The sequence below is a fragment of the Selaginella moellendorffii genome, unplaced genomic scaffold (assembly GCF_000143415.4).
Source record: "Selaginella moellendorffii unplaced genomic scaffold, v1.0 SELMOscaffold_35, whole genome shotgun sequence".
Taxonomy (NCBI): Eukaryota; Viridiplantae; Streptophyta; class Lycopodiopsida; order Selaginellales; family Selaginellaceae; genus Selaginella; species Selaginella moellendorffii.
Window position 1 is genome coordinate 654,598 of NW_003314296.1, and position 17,264 is coordinate 671,861.

Sequence of the window (17,264 nt, forward strand, 5' to 3'; positions counted from 1 at the left end):
GATTTAGAGAACAACTAAATGGTAAATTAATTTTGTATTGTTCCCACAATTATCTATTAAATATATTAGAATATTCTGGATATTTAAATTGATTCATTGTCGTTTACAAATTTTCTAATTATTAAGCTAAGTTAAGTTATTTTCTAATTTTTCTAATATTAAAAAGGCTGGTGTGCCGTGGAAGAAAAGTCAAGTTTTCAATTATAAAAGCCACGTCCGGTCAAAGCTCGAAACCTCCCAGTCAACTATGGTCCAGTCGCGGGACGAAGCCGCCGAGCGTGAGAGGCGCGCCAATAACCTCCGCTTCAAAGGCGTCGCGGAGCAGCAAGGCGAGGGCGTTGGCCAAGTAGTGGAGGCGATCCTTAAGGAACTGGGCCTGGTCACCGTCTCGAAGAAGATCAAGGAGAGCGCCCAGAGGCTTGGCCGCGAGATCGAGGATCGAAGGAGACCTCGCGACATCCTGGTCGAATTTGCCGCCGGCTCCAAGCTGCGGAGCCACCTGCTAGGCAAGCAGGAGGAAGCCCGGAAGCTGGGATTCGCGATTTCTGAGGATTACACTCGCGCCCAGATGGAGGAGATGAACAAGATCAAGGCGTGGGAGCGCTGGGAGCGGAGCTTGATCCTGTTTGCTCCGCGGCTTTGGTTCCAGAGCGACGAGCAGGACGAGGAGGAGCTGCGGGATCACGTCGCGAGCGTGATCTACGACGGGCTGGGCTACGAGGCGGAGGAGTTTGACATGGAGTGGATTGTGGAGACTGAGAGGTTGCGATTGCGAGAGCCAGTGTTTGGAAAGCCCGAGCCCATAAGGATTGTTTTCAAGGACAAGAACGTAAGAGACGAGGTGTTTAGATGGAAGACGGAACTCAAAGGATTTTATAGGCTGGAAGAACCCCGGAAGCCAAGGCAGCGCAATTGATTAAAACTACTTCATGGAGATGACGGGTTTCTTAACTTAATTAAAACGTCCTTTCTTCAGTCCACGACAACTCCAAAGGTTTAGGAAGCTCAGGCTCCCTTCATTGGCATTTGTTTAAAGATGCACAGCAGTGAAGGGATCATGCAGCAACTTGGGATTTACTATCTTGAGGATGAAAGATGTGCAAACTTGAAAATGTCTTTAGGAGTGTGGCATAGTGAGCAAGTTAATGATAAGTCTGCCTTACAGAATCCACAACCAATTGTTTGTACTGTTTACAAGTTCTAGTTGAGAATAGTAGAAGGTGGGAATGGATATGGGAGGATGTAGGAAAGACTTTTAGTTCCTCAAAATAAAAATTAAAGACTTAGGAAGAACAGTTGCAAAAGCTTGCCAATGACGAGAATGAAGACAGCTGCAAAATTGAAGTCCTGTATGATCGAAGGATGTGACTACACCAGTTTGATGCTGAAGAAGCAGGAGAGGTGACAACTTGCTGCTCAATGTGAGCATCCTCCTCCTGTTACACAATATAAAAGAGTTAAAAACGAGAATAGTTTAGACTAAAGGCTACTTGTCAGTCCTCTCTTTTTCTTCTTCCATTCTTCTTGGTTCTTCCTTATTTCCCATTTCCTCTTTCTGAATCGTTTTTACTTTGTGTTTTCTGCAGAGATAATAAGAAAATTACCTCAAATTGAGTAGCATGTTGGCACTCTATCAAACTGGCATAGTGTTTTTTCCATGTCCTTAGATCCTATAGGACTTTAATTTCATGGCTATCTATGTGCTTATGTCTTTATTTAGGAACTTCAATTTCTTGTTCTCCAGTTTGCACAGTAGCCTATCATTATCAAGCTTTTGCAACTGTTCTTCCAGAGTCTGCATAAAAATTTTAATATAAGGAACTAAAAGGAGTAAAATCATATTAGACATGGGAAGAAGTGTAAACAAGAGACTTCTTCCAGGAAATACCAGGTAAAGACTTTTAGTTACCTGAGGAGGAGTCTTTACCTGGAAGAAGTCTCCTGTTTACACTTCTTCCCATGTCCATTCCCACTGGAAAATGTAAACAGTTTGAAAAAAACAGCATACAAACAACTTATGACGATTCTGATTCTGTGCTGAATTAAGGCCAATTTGTCAAAGAATTGTTCGCCACAAACTCCTTCCAGGGGATATAGAAGGACGTTTTCAAGCTTGCACATGTACTGCTTGTCGTCTTCATCCTCAGGATGTCTGCATCACTAAACACATCTTCTTCTTCCTCAGTAAGCATCCCATCATCCTTGTGCATCTCTAAACAAATGCCAAAGATGAGCAACCATTTATAAACAAAAAACCAAAGACCAAAACCCCCTCTGTATGCATCCCTTCACTGATGTGCATCTTTATACAAATGCAAGGGAGCCTGAGCTTCCTAAAATCTGGATGCAATTGAGGACTTACCTGAAATCTGCCTATTGTCGCCTAAACTGTAACACACGGATAAACAAACGGCTGAGAAAGGACTATACGAAAAACGCCCTGCCCTGTCTTTGAGACGCCCAGGTAGTTGCTGCATGTCATTGCTCATCCCTTAAAAAAATGCCATAGCAGCGATGAATGGAGCCTGAGTTACCTAAAATCTCTCAGTGAGCTTAAAGCTGGAATGGACTCCATCTTGAACACTCAATTGTGTCTTGGGACCACCCTCCAACTGTCTGGAATCTAACTAGTCACATATTATACTTTTTACCGCTAAATTAAATTAGATCTAGGGTCAAAGGCTGCCGTAGAAAACATTGCCTTTAATCACAAGATCCTGTTGGAGATGTGCAAAACATCCTGCAATGCCAATCACAGAACTTAAGCTGTTCCCTGATCGAAGATAGGATCCTGGAATCAAAAACTTCAACTATTCACCGTCTTCTCTAACCCCTTTAGCACTAATTAATAGCAAATGGCAAAGTCGAACAATTCAATGCGGATCAGCACAGTATCTCCATCAATTTCCATCTGGTTTCTGATGGACCTGTTTACTAAAGGAAGGCAAATTCATCATCAATGCAGAACCTTATGCCCCTATGAAAAATTCTTATTGATACAATGACCTTTTCTTTCTTTCTTTCTTTCTTTTATTTACCTTTTTTCCACCTTGCACTATAAGTTTGGTTATTTTAAATAAAAGACAATTAACTAATGTTGTGTTATAGTAAAGCCCGCTGAAGAGTAATTAGATAATGATGCATGTGTTCTTGAAATTATTGCTTTTTACACTAGCTCCTGCCTTGTGCCAATCTCCACCATCACATTACGTCCAAGTTTGATCAAATTATCCACCAAATAGTTAATCATGTTAATCTGCTTTATGCTGATGACAATGGTTTAAACTATTTTCCAGTAGGAAGCTCCTCTGTTGTGATTCCAATTGGATCTATATCAATTGGAGTTGATTTTCATATCCATGCGCCCCTACTAATAAGAACAAACTTTGAGATTTGCATTGGTGATTCCTCTTTGCCATTTCGTTTCTACGTAAGAGAAACATTTCTCTCCATTAGAAATCCGATGGGTATCGATTGCAGGTCTCAGGCAGCAGACAGAGAGATGCTGAAATACGCACAGAACACTTAAATTTTGCAATAGATCACGTTTCTATAGCACATCTTAGCAAGCAAAGAAAGTGATTGTTGGAGTTTCAGGTGTTGTCTTGTTGGAAATCCAGAAAGAATTCCAGGATCCTATCTTCTAGAGGGAAACAGCTCTGGGCTTTACAGGTTGACACTGTGCATGGATGGCAAGTTGGTCTTAACAAAAACAGATGGTGCTACCCAAGCATTTTCACAACCCTGTGAGTGGATGCATTGCACACCTCGAACAAGATGGGAATCTTATGATCAAAGACGATGCGAGCAATGTGTTATATTCACAGAAACTCGTCAAGAATGGTGGAAGGCTGTAAAAGAAATGATGTTTTCAATACATAGAGCAAAATTTTCGCCCTAAATGTTATGGGAGCTAAGAAGCCCGCGCTGCATTTTGTGCGCCGCCAGGTAGCTCGGATTCTCAGGCAAGTCTTGGCGGGCAATACGCAGCACAGGGCGCTCGCTTCTATCAAGTCTCTCGTCTACAAGCCTTCCATCGTCGCGAAAAAGGCTACCCTTGCTCTCATTTGCAACACTCTCAAATGTAAGAGGACTTGTCTTCTTGAACTTTTTCGCGTGTAAAAAATGTGTTTGACAGATCTTCCCGTGATCAAGGACATTGTGCATTCTGTGGGTCTTCTTCAAGGAAGGAAAAACAAGGTTTGGGTGTTTGTTTCTCTCTATCAGTTCTTTGTTTCTCTTCGCCAGGGTCAGGATGAACTTTTCTATGTGCTCACGCATGATCTACTCTTTGAGCAAGTAAGTAAATTCCTTTTTCTTTTCCTTGTGCTATGATACTGAAGTTTTCGTGATTCTACGTTGGAAAAAGGAGATTTTGCCGTCGGGAAAAGAAGAAATCTTTGTGCTGTCGAGAAAGGCAGCACTTCGAGCAGCATTTGTGAGGCTGATGATGAAGAAAAATGTCACTGAGATTGATGGGTTGCTGCCACCAGAAACTCGACAGATACAATCTTGTGGTAAGTTTGTTTCAATTTTTTCATTCATATCTCGCCTCAAACCGATTTTGGTAGACATTCCCAGATACGTGAGAGTGAACACTCTGCAAATGACAGTCGACGAAGCTCTAGAGAAGCTTGAAGAACTTGGCGTAAGTTTCCTTCGTGAGATCTTTTTCCGTTTTGACATTGTTTAGCTGGCAGGCCAAGGTTGACGAGTTGCTTCCTGACTTGCTTGTGCTTCCGCCCGGCACGGATTTGCACGACCATTCTCTTGTGCTACAAGGTAGCATTTTCCTACAGGTGACTCATTTACTTGAGCTGAATTCTTAGTGTTAAGAGCTTTTTTTCTTCGTTGTTTTGTTTCTTAGAGCAAAGCAAGTTGTATTCCAGCACATGTTCTTTGCCCAGATCTAGATTGGGAGGTACTCTTTTATCTTAAACTTTTTTTCTTCTCCTCCTTATTCTTCAAGTTTATGGTGTTTTGTTCTCGAGGTTTTGGATGCTTGTGCCTCTCCTGGGAACAAAACCGTGCATTTGGCTGCTCTGATGAAAGGAAAAGGTCGGGTTACGGCTTGCGAGCTCCACAGAAAACGCCTCCAGGTGCTGCAAGACACGGTCAAACGTGCCGGAGCAAACAGTATCCTTCCTATTTGTGCTGAAAAACCCGTCGTTTTTTCCTAGACAACACTCTGAAAGATATACAAGTGAAGCATCAGGACTTTCTTAAACTCGATCCAAACGCGTCGGACTACAGCAAGGTCTCTTCTGTTTCTTTTCGTTTCTCTTTTCTTGCGGAAAAAGTTTTAAAGTGGTTTCCAGGTTCGTGCGATCTTGTTGGACCCGTCTTGCTCTGGCTCCGGGACTACAGTGCAAAGAATGGATCACTTGCTTCCAGTAGCAAACGGTCAGTCATTTGTTTTCTCAGTTGTATAATCTCATGCCCTTGTAAAGTTTCCAGACGATCCGGAGTTTCAAAGGATCGATCGGTTAGCCAGTTTCCAAAAGGCTGCTCTGTGTCACGCATTGTCCTGTAAGCAGCCAGTCTCTCAGTTTTTCCAGGCTAAGTCTTTGGCCTCTTTTTCCCAGTTCCTGCCGTGGAGAGAGTGGTATACAGCACTTGCTCGGTGAACCAGCGTGAGAACGAAGATGTCATCCAATCCGTGCTCGAGCACGCTCGCTCTCACAAATTCAAGCTCGGGACTGTTCTTCCAGATTGGCCTCACAGAGGACTTCCAGTGTTTGATGGAGGTAAATCAAAACTCTTCTTCTTGCTTCTCCAAAGGAACTGAGGCCTTGCGTTGGAATGCTCAGCGCAGCATTTGTTGCGGACGGATGCCTTGCGAGACAAAACCGATGGTTTTTTCGTCGCTCTTTTCGTGAGAGAAAGGAGCCAGACTTTTGAGCAGCAGCGCAAAAGGAAATCGAGTGAAATCGAAGAGAGGAAAACTAAGAGGAAAAAGAAGAAACAAAAGAAACTAAACTGATGGATATTTTGTTTTGCGGGCAAGTTAAGCTAATTTTTAAATATTGTGTACTTAATATTTAACTTTCTTGGCGTTGTAACTTTTGCTTGTTCAGAATCGAAAAGCACCAAATTTTATAGCGGATTTTAATAAGTTTCACAAACGGTTTTAGGTCAGATAAACTTAAATTAAATTCCTAATAGTAAATTCCTTTAATTTATTGAATATATCTAGTCAGAAAGAAAACAACCAAATTTTGTTTCCTAGTATTGAATCCAACTTAGCCATGTAAACTTTCTTGGTCTTTCCGTTGTAGCTTTGTTCAACACACTCGGCACATTAGCCTCTGAAAGCACCAAGAACTCCAAACTCTTGAGTGGATTTTATTTAGCCAACATGTTCTCAATTTGCTCCACCTTTGCATTATTAGCTTTAGTTTTGACTAGTTTTGGTCAGCCCCCGCCACACTGGTATCCTGCTCTGCCCACAACCATCTTCAGTGTAGGCTTAAATGCCTTATCACTAGTAGAGTTTAGAGAAGTTATGAACATGATTGATAACTGTATTGATGCTGTTTATGCTGACGATGGAGTATATAATACATTTGGAGTTGGAAGCATCTCTGCTGTGTTTTCTTTGGGAGCGACATCGGTGAGAATTTCATTTCACATCACTGCCCCGCTTTTACATGTTGATTCTATTGGTATTTGTGTGGCTGATCCATCCATACCATTTCGTTTTGCCTCACATGAAGTGCGGCAAGCATTCAGCTACATCAGGAGTCAGATGTTCACGGATGCCATGTATGACAATGGAACTAGAGTAACCTTTTGTGCTGAGATACGTACAGAATTTTTAAATTTTGCTATACACTATCAACTCGTATATGTGCCACCAAAGACTAATTTGCATATTAAAAGATTAGATAGTGTTGTCACCAGAGAACAAAGTAACCATGATATAAGTGATTGCTGGAGTTTTGGATCATCTATCATAAGCAATCATATCAAAGTTTCAGGATCATATCTTCCCGCTGGAAATAGTTTAAACTCAGTAAATGGACTGTATAGACTCACCATGCAACAGAAGAACTGCAAGCTGGTGTTAATTCGCAAAATAGATGGTCTAATCTTGTGGATTAGTGAGCATTCTTATGATCCTATCAGTGGATGCTTTGCACATTTGCAGTATGATGGAAAGCTTGTGATAAAGAGCCCTGCAAATCATGTTTTCTGGGAAGCTAATGTGGATTGTAGGTTGCATTTAAATTGTTTCGCAATGGCAAGTGCAGTGGTAAAAGGAGAAGGAAATGTTTTCATTTATAATTTAGAAACTCGTACAGTGTTATGGAAGGCAATTGGTTAGTTCTGTAAATTTGCCAATAATAATAATTTAAATTATGACAAAATTTCCTAATCTATCAGTTCCTGCCTCGGAGATAGTGGTATACAACACTTGCTCGGTAAGTCCTGAGCTCGAATTTGTGAGTTCGAGTGTCCTTGAGCAAAGATTGGACGATGTCTTTGTTCTCATGCTGGTTTACTCACAGAGTTTCAATGTTTGGTGGAGGCAAATCAAAAGCCTTCTTCTTTGCTTGGATTGCTTGGAATGCTCAGCCCGGCGGGCGAGACGTCAGAGAAAGAAGTCAAAATTTAGAGGAAGATGAGCAGCAGCGAGATGGAAATCGAGTGAAATCGAAGAGAGTTGCGCGGGAAGAGATCCTGGCCGTTCATTATGAATAACCCTAGTTAGGGGTTTTAGGTTGGATGCGCAATGGCGATGGCGATGGAGCTGAATGCCGCCAAAGCTCTGCTTAGTTGCTGCCATAGGAGGATCACCCGTGCAACGTACTGTTCTGCTAAAGGGAGGCTAGCATTAGCGGCAGCGCAAGAGCAAGCGGTATGATTTTCTTCATGAATTCTTCCTTTATTTAATTTTCTCGTTCTCCAGCTTGTCCCGCAGCCAAAGATCGAATCCGGGCTTTACTTGGTCGCTACTCCAATAGGAAATCTCGAAGACATCACAATGCGGTGTGTTCTCGTTTACTTTTTTTTCTTTCTTTTCTTCCTGCCTACTGCTCTAAAAGTATTCTCGTTTCTTTGTTTTCCTGGCTCCAGCGCCTTGAGAGTATTACGATCAGTTGATCTGATACTGGCAGAGGATACAAGGCACTCTTCAAAGCTGTTGCAGCATTACGATATCAAAACTCCAAAGGCTGGTTCTCAAGTATGTTTCCTTTAGAAAGAAAAACTGTTTGTTTTTTCTTTCCAGATGAGCTATCACAAGTTTAACGAGCAAACGAGACAAGAGGAAATCCTGGAAAGACTGGCAAACCGTGAGGCATTGGCCCTTGTGAGCGATGCCGGAATGCCAGGAATCAGTGATCCTGGTGCTGAGCTAGTACGCTCCGTTTTTTTTTTCCTTCTCAGTTTCCTCTTCGTGCTAACGTGATGTCTATCAGGTTAGAGCTTGTATCGAGGAGAACTATAAAATAATACCAGTTCCCGGACCATCTGCAGCTCTAACAGCACTAATCGCCTCCGGACTACCAACAAACGAGTTCTCGTTTGGTGAGTCTTTCGTGCCTACGGGTTTTGTTTCTTTATGAGCGTTTGCTAACAAAAAGCCAGGCTGAGGCAGTAGGATTTCTATCGACGCATGCGAGCACCAGGCACAAACGGCTCCTTGTTGCTGCGGAAGAGACATCGACACAGATTTTTTTCGTTCCTCCAAACAAGCTTTGCAGCATACTCGCAGAATGCGCCACTGCTTTTGGCTCGAACAGGTTGGTTAGCACTAGGCTGTGTCATTCTAATTTCTCTTTTGCCAGGCATTGTGTGGTCGCAAGGGAGTTAACAAAGATCTACGAAGAGGTAAATAACTGTTTTCAAGAAGTTTGTTACTTTCTGACGACGATTGAAACAGTTTTGGCGCGGAACACTTGGCAAAGCGCAAGCTCGTTTTAAAGAAAGCGAGCCTCGAGGAGAAGTTACTCTGCTGATTGACGGATTACCAGCAAGAGCTGCCGAGAGGTTCCCGAGCAACGAAGAACTGGAAGATAGACTTGAAATACTGTTCGAATCTGGAAAGAGCTTGTCCGAGGTGAATATTGTGGTGATTTATAAAGCGCTGAAAATTCTATGCAGGCTGTGAAAGAGGTGAGCGAGGAAACTTTTGTGAGGCGAAACTCAGTGTACTCTCTTGCACTGAAAGTGCTGAAGAAAGACAAGTCAAAAAGCGAGGATAGCAGCTAATCTGGTTTGTAAGAATCTCAGATTTGGATAGCAAAAAAACTCTACGCTTGTTATATACTATGCACGTATTCTCAATGTTTTTTGGAGAGATTCTTTGGAACTGCGTACGGCGTCCATCCAAATCAAGTAGGCTTACTTATGGTTTGAATTGCTTTCCAAGTTTCTCAGCAGCTGGAGCAACTTACACCTCGAAGCATTTTGGTGTTATAAAGAGAAGAGAAAGCCTAATATGGGTGTAAGCTCGTTTGCACAGGACACAGGATGACGGCACGGGCATATTTCGAGTTGTGTAATCGGCACGGGTCTCTTGTCATACCTGTATTATATTTACATACTAACCAAGGCACGGATAGGTTGTTTGGAGCCGTCATATTACAAATTTGAGTGCTCCTTGCTACTAAAAGTTTTTGAGAAAGAACAGGGAGCTGCAGCTCTTGCGCTTAAACGATTCTTGGTTGTTTTTCTTAGAGATGATATAATGAAGCAGGTCGCTCTACAGAACACAACATGGTGAGCCAGAATTGTTCATGGTTTAAAACCGTGTGCCATGATTTCTTTGGGCCTGGTTTTCAATGGGAATGGAGGCAACACAGAGGAGTACATTAGAACTCTTTCTTCTGCGTTTCAGATCTTATTAGGCTGGCAAAATCAACGTTGGAAGATCGCTTCTTTCTCTTTAGTCGTGTAGAATTGTGGAGGAACTGCTGCTGCGTCAGGGATAAGGGTGGATTGGGCGGTGTTTGCTGCCCAAAGTTCTTTAGCTGCAGAAGCAAGTAGGGATGCAGGTTTTTTTTTCTTCGTTTTCTTGCTCTCCAGTCAAAGCAGATGGCTTCGTCTGTGCAAGTACTACGAGATTTGACAAGCTTGCGGTGGTGGTACTAGGTCTTGAGGAACTTGTTATTAAAGATTCAAACTGTAAATTAAAATTAATTTTCATGACTACTGGAATTTTGTAGCCTAAATCCATCTGACAACTACTATCAGTGAGAGAAGCACTCGATTTGGGGGATAAGTGTTAGCAGTAAATATCCAAAATGTATAAAAGTTTAGTGATTTTAATCTAATAGTCACTTCTTTGCAACACCTTGTTGATCTTCGATGTACCTGGAAAGAAACCATTCCATCAAAACATTAAGTAGCTAAGCAAATTATGTACCTCACTCTTGTTACTTGAGGCTGCAACGACCTGAAAGAAGTCTCTTCCAGAACATTTTTATCTAAAGAGTTACCTTAATACTTTAAATTTTATAATTGTAATTTAATATAAACATTATAAACTTTAAAGTATTAAAGTTATGGCATAATGTTTATATTAAATTATAAATGAAAATTAAGCTCAACTCTTCAACTCTTCAATTCATGAGCACCTCTTTTTCTAATTGGTTATGGGTTTTAGGATATTTAGGGTTTAACTTCAGATTGATGTAATTTAATATGACATTATTCTTATTAAATTAGTTAGCACCTGTTTAATATAAATATTATAAACTTTAAAGTATTAAGGTCATGGCAAACTTAGTTTATAATGTTTATATTAAATTACAATTGAAAATTGAGCTCAATTATTTAACTTTTCAATTCATGAGCACCCTTTCAGGATATTTAGAATTTGACTTCAGATTGATGTAATATTTAATATGACATTAGAATATATTCTTATTAAACTCGTTAGAACCTCCATAATAAAGAAGAATTATGCAGGGGGTCTCACATTCCCACCACCATGAAAGACTTATATGTCTCATCATGCTGTGATCATTTCATTATTGAAGTGGAAGAATTTGATTAGTTGTACTACTTGATAAGTTTTGACTTTTAAAATAGATAATTTTGAGGTCATTCATTATTTGAGGAGTTCCATGGCTAATGCTAATACCTTTTTTGAGCTCCTCTCCCTTTTCGTGTTCCTGAAAAATCAATTATTCTACCATTAATGAATTTTATTTTATAAACAAGGATTCCATATTATCAATAGTATTTATACTTGATTGTTTAGTATCCAAGGTCTAAAGCTAAAATTGCCTTCTCTTAATGGATCAAAAGGTTAAATTATGGATTCAAAAGCTTCAGATGTTTGCATTATTTACTGATGATTCGCTATTTTGGTATTTATATTTTCAATATCACTTTAAGGACAATCTTTTTTACTTTATAAGGACTTATTCTAATGACTATCTGTAGTTAGTGATGTTTTTTATTTTTATTCTATATTTTCTTTATGCTTACCATGACCTATTATAGGTAAATATATGGGATATTATTATATGACTAAAAAGCTATATAGATCTTTTTATTATTCAAAGATGCAATATAATGTTATCTAGTATATGTATAGTTATGTTTGGTGCCAAATTTACAATACTCCCCTTTGTGCTGTAAAAGGATAATTGAAGTCAATTGTGTTTTTCTGTTTATTTGAGTTAGTAACATTTAATTTAATAGAGCCTTTTCCACAGTCAATTGTTGACAATGAGTACATCATTATTGCTTTCAACTACTTGATTTGATGAGTGGAAATCAATGCTTTTGCTAGTGTATTTGCAATTGTAATTAAATATTTCCTCGTCAATTAAATGGTGTTTTAACATTCTTGCTCAAAGTAGATTTTCTTAGATAATGGTCCCATATCTATAAATAAGGCATTTCACATCTTGATATCTGGGGATATGCCACATTTTCACGAGTGTTTATCATTTCAACTAGGGATATGCCATATTTTCACGAATCTTTATTATTCACAGATGGATGGTTTGGTGGAATGACTTGTTTGAACCTTCAAAAGAATGATTATGAAGTATGTGAATTTTCAGCATTTGGATTGGAATGGTTATTTATCATCTCTTTAGTATGTATATGCCATAAGGGTATAGAGTTTTATTAGTGTTTCATCATATAAACTCTTATATAATCACAATATGATATTTTTGATAGAGTTGAATTTATTATTATGATTGCCATAAGTTACTAATATTAAGTTCTAAGATTAATATTTGACAATCATTCTTCCATTGGTTCTAGTGGACTCTATTGAACATTTAGGCCACATATAAGTGGGATAATATCTAAATTAAACTCTATCATTATCCACTTACAGAGTATAAAATGGATGATTTGATGTTGGTTTATTTTCTCAATATTATAATACATGGTTTGTTTAAAAGGCTCATTGCTCAGTGGAAAGGATTATATAAAGTGTTGTAGCAAGTTGGACCACAGGTTTATTAGGTTTAGCATGATATTTATCATGGCTAAAACACTTTATACAAAGAGATTATGAACAATTGACACCATGTACAAATCCATTAGTGCCTCCTCCTAATTTTCCTTTGAATTTTGACTTATCAACTAGAGGATCCTAATTACTTTTCATCTTTCCAAAAGCAAGGGATAATGTGAGGTCCACATATATAACTATAATTGTATACTGATATAAGTGTAATGAGATTTTGATATGATTTCAATGTGGACCACTTACTTATTTCAGGGTTTTTAGGTTAATCTAATATATACATTTTTGTATTCTATTTTTATAATCCATGCACTCACAAATGGTGTATAAATATATCCACTAGTTAAATTTGGTAAAGGTAACACACTCTTTCATTAAGCTTTTCAGTTAGCTCTAAGAGGAGAGCTATAAATATTTAGCAATTTTTCTTCTAATACATATTTAAAATTTATTATTAATAAAATAAACATTATGAGTGCTTGGAATATAGAAAAGGAATACAGAAAGTGTGCATATTGTAAGCAACCAAAGGGAACGACTCAAGAGATGATCCATGGGGTTTAAATATAAAAGGAAAGGGCCTATAAATAAGAGTGCACCCCTTTTTCCAATCGGTTAAAGGTTTTGGGATATTTGGGGTTAAGTGTCTTTGGGTTTGAATAGTATTGGGTTGGGTGAACTCTCGGGAAGACCAAACTCAGGAGCTTACATTTGGTATCAAAAGGGTTTCGGGTTCGACTCTATTGGCTGGCTAAGAGAATCACACTATATGTTAATTGACATCTAGTTGGTCCAATTTGCTCCTGCTGGGCTTGACCCGAGAAATAGGGTGTCAAGAGAGCAGGGCTCTCGGGTGAGCTGTGGCTCTCAGCTTTCGTTCACGAGGGTGTGAACTTGTAGGGAAACATCATAGATTATAAGCAACCAAAGGGAACGAATCGAGAAAAAATCTATAGAGTTCAAATATAAAAGGAAAAGGCCCATGAATAAGAGTGCACCCCTTTTTTCAATTGGTTAAAGGTCTTGGGATATTTGGGGTTAAGTGTCTTTAGGTTTGAATAGTACTAGGTTGGATGACCTCTTGGGAAGTCTAAACTCAGGAGCTTACATATATCAATTAGCCCAAAAACCCTAGCTTATATACAGGAGTGAGTGGTCCAGATTGAAACCAATCCGACGGCTACCAAAATCCTATTGTGCTAATATTAGCATACGGCATCGTAACCGTACACTTGGCCCTCACATCATCCCCTCCTCTCGGAATAATAGAAGACCATTAGGGTTCTCTTGTAGACGAGCTGAGATCTAGAAGAACGTTAGGAGTAGGTATCGGCGGATCTGTAGGTGGTATTAACTGCTCCTAATCCCTTTGTATGAAGCGTTTCAACCACTACACATGCATAATCTCTAGAGGATCGGCTTGTTGAACATCATGCCGAACCTTATAAACTTGTGGTCCAACTTGCCGCAACACTCGATACAGTCCTTTCCACTGTGCAAGGAGCCCTTTAGATAAACCACGTACCGTAAGATGAGGAAAACGGACTAACACCAAATCATCCACTTTGTACTCCGCAAGTGGACAATGATGGGAGTTATAGTGCCATTGTTGTCCCACTTGTATGCGGCCTAAGTGTTCGGCAAACTCTGCTCAAACAAGTGGAAGAATACTTATCAAATACTGATCCCATGACCTAGCATCGGCAGCTCATGGCAATCGCGAAGGTAAACCCAGCTTCGTTGGTAATATTGGATCATAACCATATAAGAGTTTATATGGTGAAGCACCAATAAAATGCTGCACCTTTGTAACATATGCATATCGAAGAGATGGTAAATAACCATCTCAATCCGAATACTAAAAGTTCACATACTTCGCAATCATCCCTTTAAATATCTGAACGACCTGTTCCACTACATTGTCTAATTGTGGATGATAAACACTGGTGAAAGTATGGTGTATCCCCAACCAAGACGTCAAAACATGAAATGCCTAAGCCATAAATGCGGGACCATTATCCGAAAGAATCTGCTCTGGACAAGAATGCTGGAACACTACTCGATTGAGGAGGAAGTATCCAACAGCAGTTACAAAGGCACTAACAAGAGCACTAATTTCCACCCAATGAGTCAAGTAGTCAGAAGCAATAATAACATATTCATTGTCAACAGTCGACTGTGGAAAAGGTCCCATAAGATCAAATACCACCAACTCAAATAGATGGGAAACTCAATTAACTCCAACCGTCCTTCCACAGCATGAGGAGGAGTATTACGAGCTTGGCACCAAACACAACTGCGCACATACCGGATAATATCACATCACATGTTCAGTCAATAGAAAGACCTACACAACTTCTCAGTTACACGACAATGTCCCATATGCCTACCTAGAATAAGAGAATCATGGTAGGCATGGAGAAACCACAAAATAAAGACAGAAGGCACCACTAGCTATAAATGATCATCAGGATCTATCCCCATAAAATAAAGAAGGCTATCTTCAAGGTGATATTGAGAATGTAAATGCCAGAAAGGTAAGTCATTAACAAGTGATGTAGGATTCTCAAACCCATCTTGAAGCCTTCGAATCCATGGCTCAATCTTTTGAGCCTTGCGAATTTCATCAAGAGAAGGTAAATTTTACTTTGCACATTGTGAACACTGAACGTCAAGTATAGCAACCACTGACAGCACATAATCCTCGTCTAGAAAATCCACAGATGCTAGAACAACAGGCTCGTCAGAAACATGAGAAGAGAGTGGAGAAGGAAGAAAAACTCAAGAAAGGGCATCTGCATCAACCATAGAAGTCCCTAGGCGATGAACAACATCAAAATCATATATCTGAAGCTTCAAAGTCCATCGAGCAGTACGACCAATTAGGTTCTTCCGCTTCAATAATGAAGTAACAGTAGCATGGTTACTTTCAAGTAACGTCCGAGAACCATGTAGATATGCATAAAGTTTTTTGAAACCCTAGATTGTTACTAAACACTCTTTCTTTGCCATGGAGTAGTTCATCTTCGTTGGTTGTAATGTATGGTTTATATATGCAATGGGATGGTGCTGACCAAACACACTCAAGCTCTCTTGCATCAACACACCTCCAAGACCAATGTTAGAAGCATCCATGCACAAAATAAAAGGTCGAGTGTAATCAGGATATGCTAAAACCGGAGGAGTCGTCAATAGCTCTTTGAGATCCATGAACACTCGCTCATAATCCAGAGACAAGATGAAAGATGACGTTGATGACTTCAGCAACGCTTACAACGGTGCAGTGCAATCAGAAAGATGATCCACAAAACAACCGAGATACTGCACCTTGCCCAAGAAGCGCTGCACATCATTCACACACTTTGGAGTAAGGAACTTTAGAACAACCACAAGTTTGTCAGGATCAACTTGCAAACCTTCATGAAAAATACAGTACCCAAGATAAGTTATGTCCTTGGACCCAAACACACATTTCAACCGCTTCAGCTTTAAACCAACATCATGTAGCCGATCCAACACTTTACAAACATCACGAATGTGCTCCTCCCACGTCCCCTCCAAGTGGATCAAGGCATCATCAATGAAGTCAGCAGTCACCTTTGGCATATCGCAAAGAACCTTGTACATCATTCGCTGGAAAGTTGCTGGAGCATGGTACTTGCCACAACCCAGAAGCAAGATTGAACTTGGTGAACCAATGACTTTGCCCTAGACGATCTAGGAGATTAGTAGTGTGAGGAAGAGGGTACACATCCGGGATTGTCACTTCGTTTAACGAACAATAGTCGATGTAGAAATGAATACTCCCATCAGGCTTTGTCACAAGATGAGGTTCACATGCCCAAGGACTCTGCAACTTCCGAATAACACCCTTCTCTAACATCTCTTTGACGTTTGCACATAAAATCTTGATATCCTTGGGTGACCGACGACGAATAGAAACCTTTGTTGGACGAGTTGGAATCGGATCACTGACTTATTCGCGCAAGGTCCCTCCGCTACTTGCGCGACTCTTCATTTCCCGGATGCATCTTGGCGTCCAAACCTTCCACTACAGTAGCACCAACGGACGTTGCTGATGCCAAGGTCTCCACCTAGGAAATGGAGATTGCCAATCCGGAAAATGCTGATAATGCCGATAAGTATGACCTCCATTGGAACATAACCATCACCCTTAGAAAGTGGAGCTGAAAGACATGCAGAGAGAAGTGGGAGAGGTGACGTCTCATAACATTATGCCAAGCAAAGAGCATTGTCAAGGGTGGCAGGAGCAAGTGCATGCACAAATCTGACAAAATCTTGACGAAGTGCTGGCCATAACATTCTGAGCTTGATCTACTCCAACATATTTGGCTCCACACGAAGCAAAAGATTTCGGAAACGAATGCCAAATTGCATCACCAATTCAGAAGGCCTCTAGCGAAGACGATGCAATTGTTGGAAGGCATCATCACAGTCGTCGGCATGTCCGAAGGCACGTTTGAAAACGTCCGGGAGAGCACTCCAATCCCCATGAGTGGCTGTGCTCAAACCATTGTACCATTGCAACGCCATCTCTTGGAGACACGTGGGAAACTCATGCAAATGTCGAACATCATCCCAAGAATGATATGTGACAATCACCGTGAAATGATCGAACCAATGCTACACATCATTTCTAGGATTCCCGTGAAAGAACTCCAGCCAAATGCGAGGATTGGCACCAAGAGCAGGAGGAGTTGTACCACGTGCCGTGAACGCTACCATCAACTGAGTTTGGTTGTTCAATTGCAAGTGCATAGCATCAAGCAATTGTACCAATTGTTGCTCCAGAGTCAAA

At 40.3% G+C, this 17,264-nt stretch overlaps 1 protein-coding gene and 1 pseudogene across 1 annotated transcript; both read left to right on the forward strand.

Annotated features, from left to right (window-relative positions):
• The first annotated feature begins 3,904 nt into the window (after positions 1-3,904).
• LOC9656461 lies at positions 3,905-6,050 on the forward strand (annotated as a pseudogene).
• A 1,654-nt stretch (positions 6,051-7,704) lies between these two features.
• On the forward strand, positions 7,705-9,309 carry LOC9656462 (ribosomal RNA small subunit methyltransferase I). Its single transcript, XM_024682760.1, has 9 exons — positions 7,705-7,861; positions 7,913-7,992; positions 8,080-8,176; positions 8,234-8,362; positions 8,424-8,532; positions 8,603-8,747; positions 8,793-8,835; positions 8,888-9,064; positions 9,109-9,309. Exons 1-9 carry the CDS (start codon positions 7,736-7,738, stop codon positions 9,214-9,216), a joined length of 1,014 nt encoding a protein of 337 aa, XP_024538528.1. The 5' UTR covers positions 7,705-7,735; the 3' UTR covers positions 9,217-9,309.
• The last annotated feature ends 7,955 nt before the right edge of the window (positions 9,310-17,264 follow it).

Excerpts from the sequence above, each read along its gene's own strand:
- LOC9656462 (XM_024682760.1), top strand. The coding sequence starts at position 7,736 with ATGGCGATGGCGATGGAGCTGAATGCCGCCAAAGCTCTGCTTAGTTGC. Across the intron at positions 7,862-7,912 it reads CGGCAGCGCAAGAGCAAGCG|CTTGTCCCGCAGCCAAAGAT; the intron begins GTATGATTTTCT and ends CTCGTTCTCCAG. Across the intron at positions 8,177-8,233 it reads ACGATATCAAAACTCCAAAG|ATGAGCTATCACAAGTTTAA; the intron begins GCTGGTTCTCAA and ends TTTTCTTTCCAG.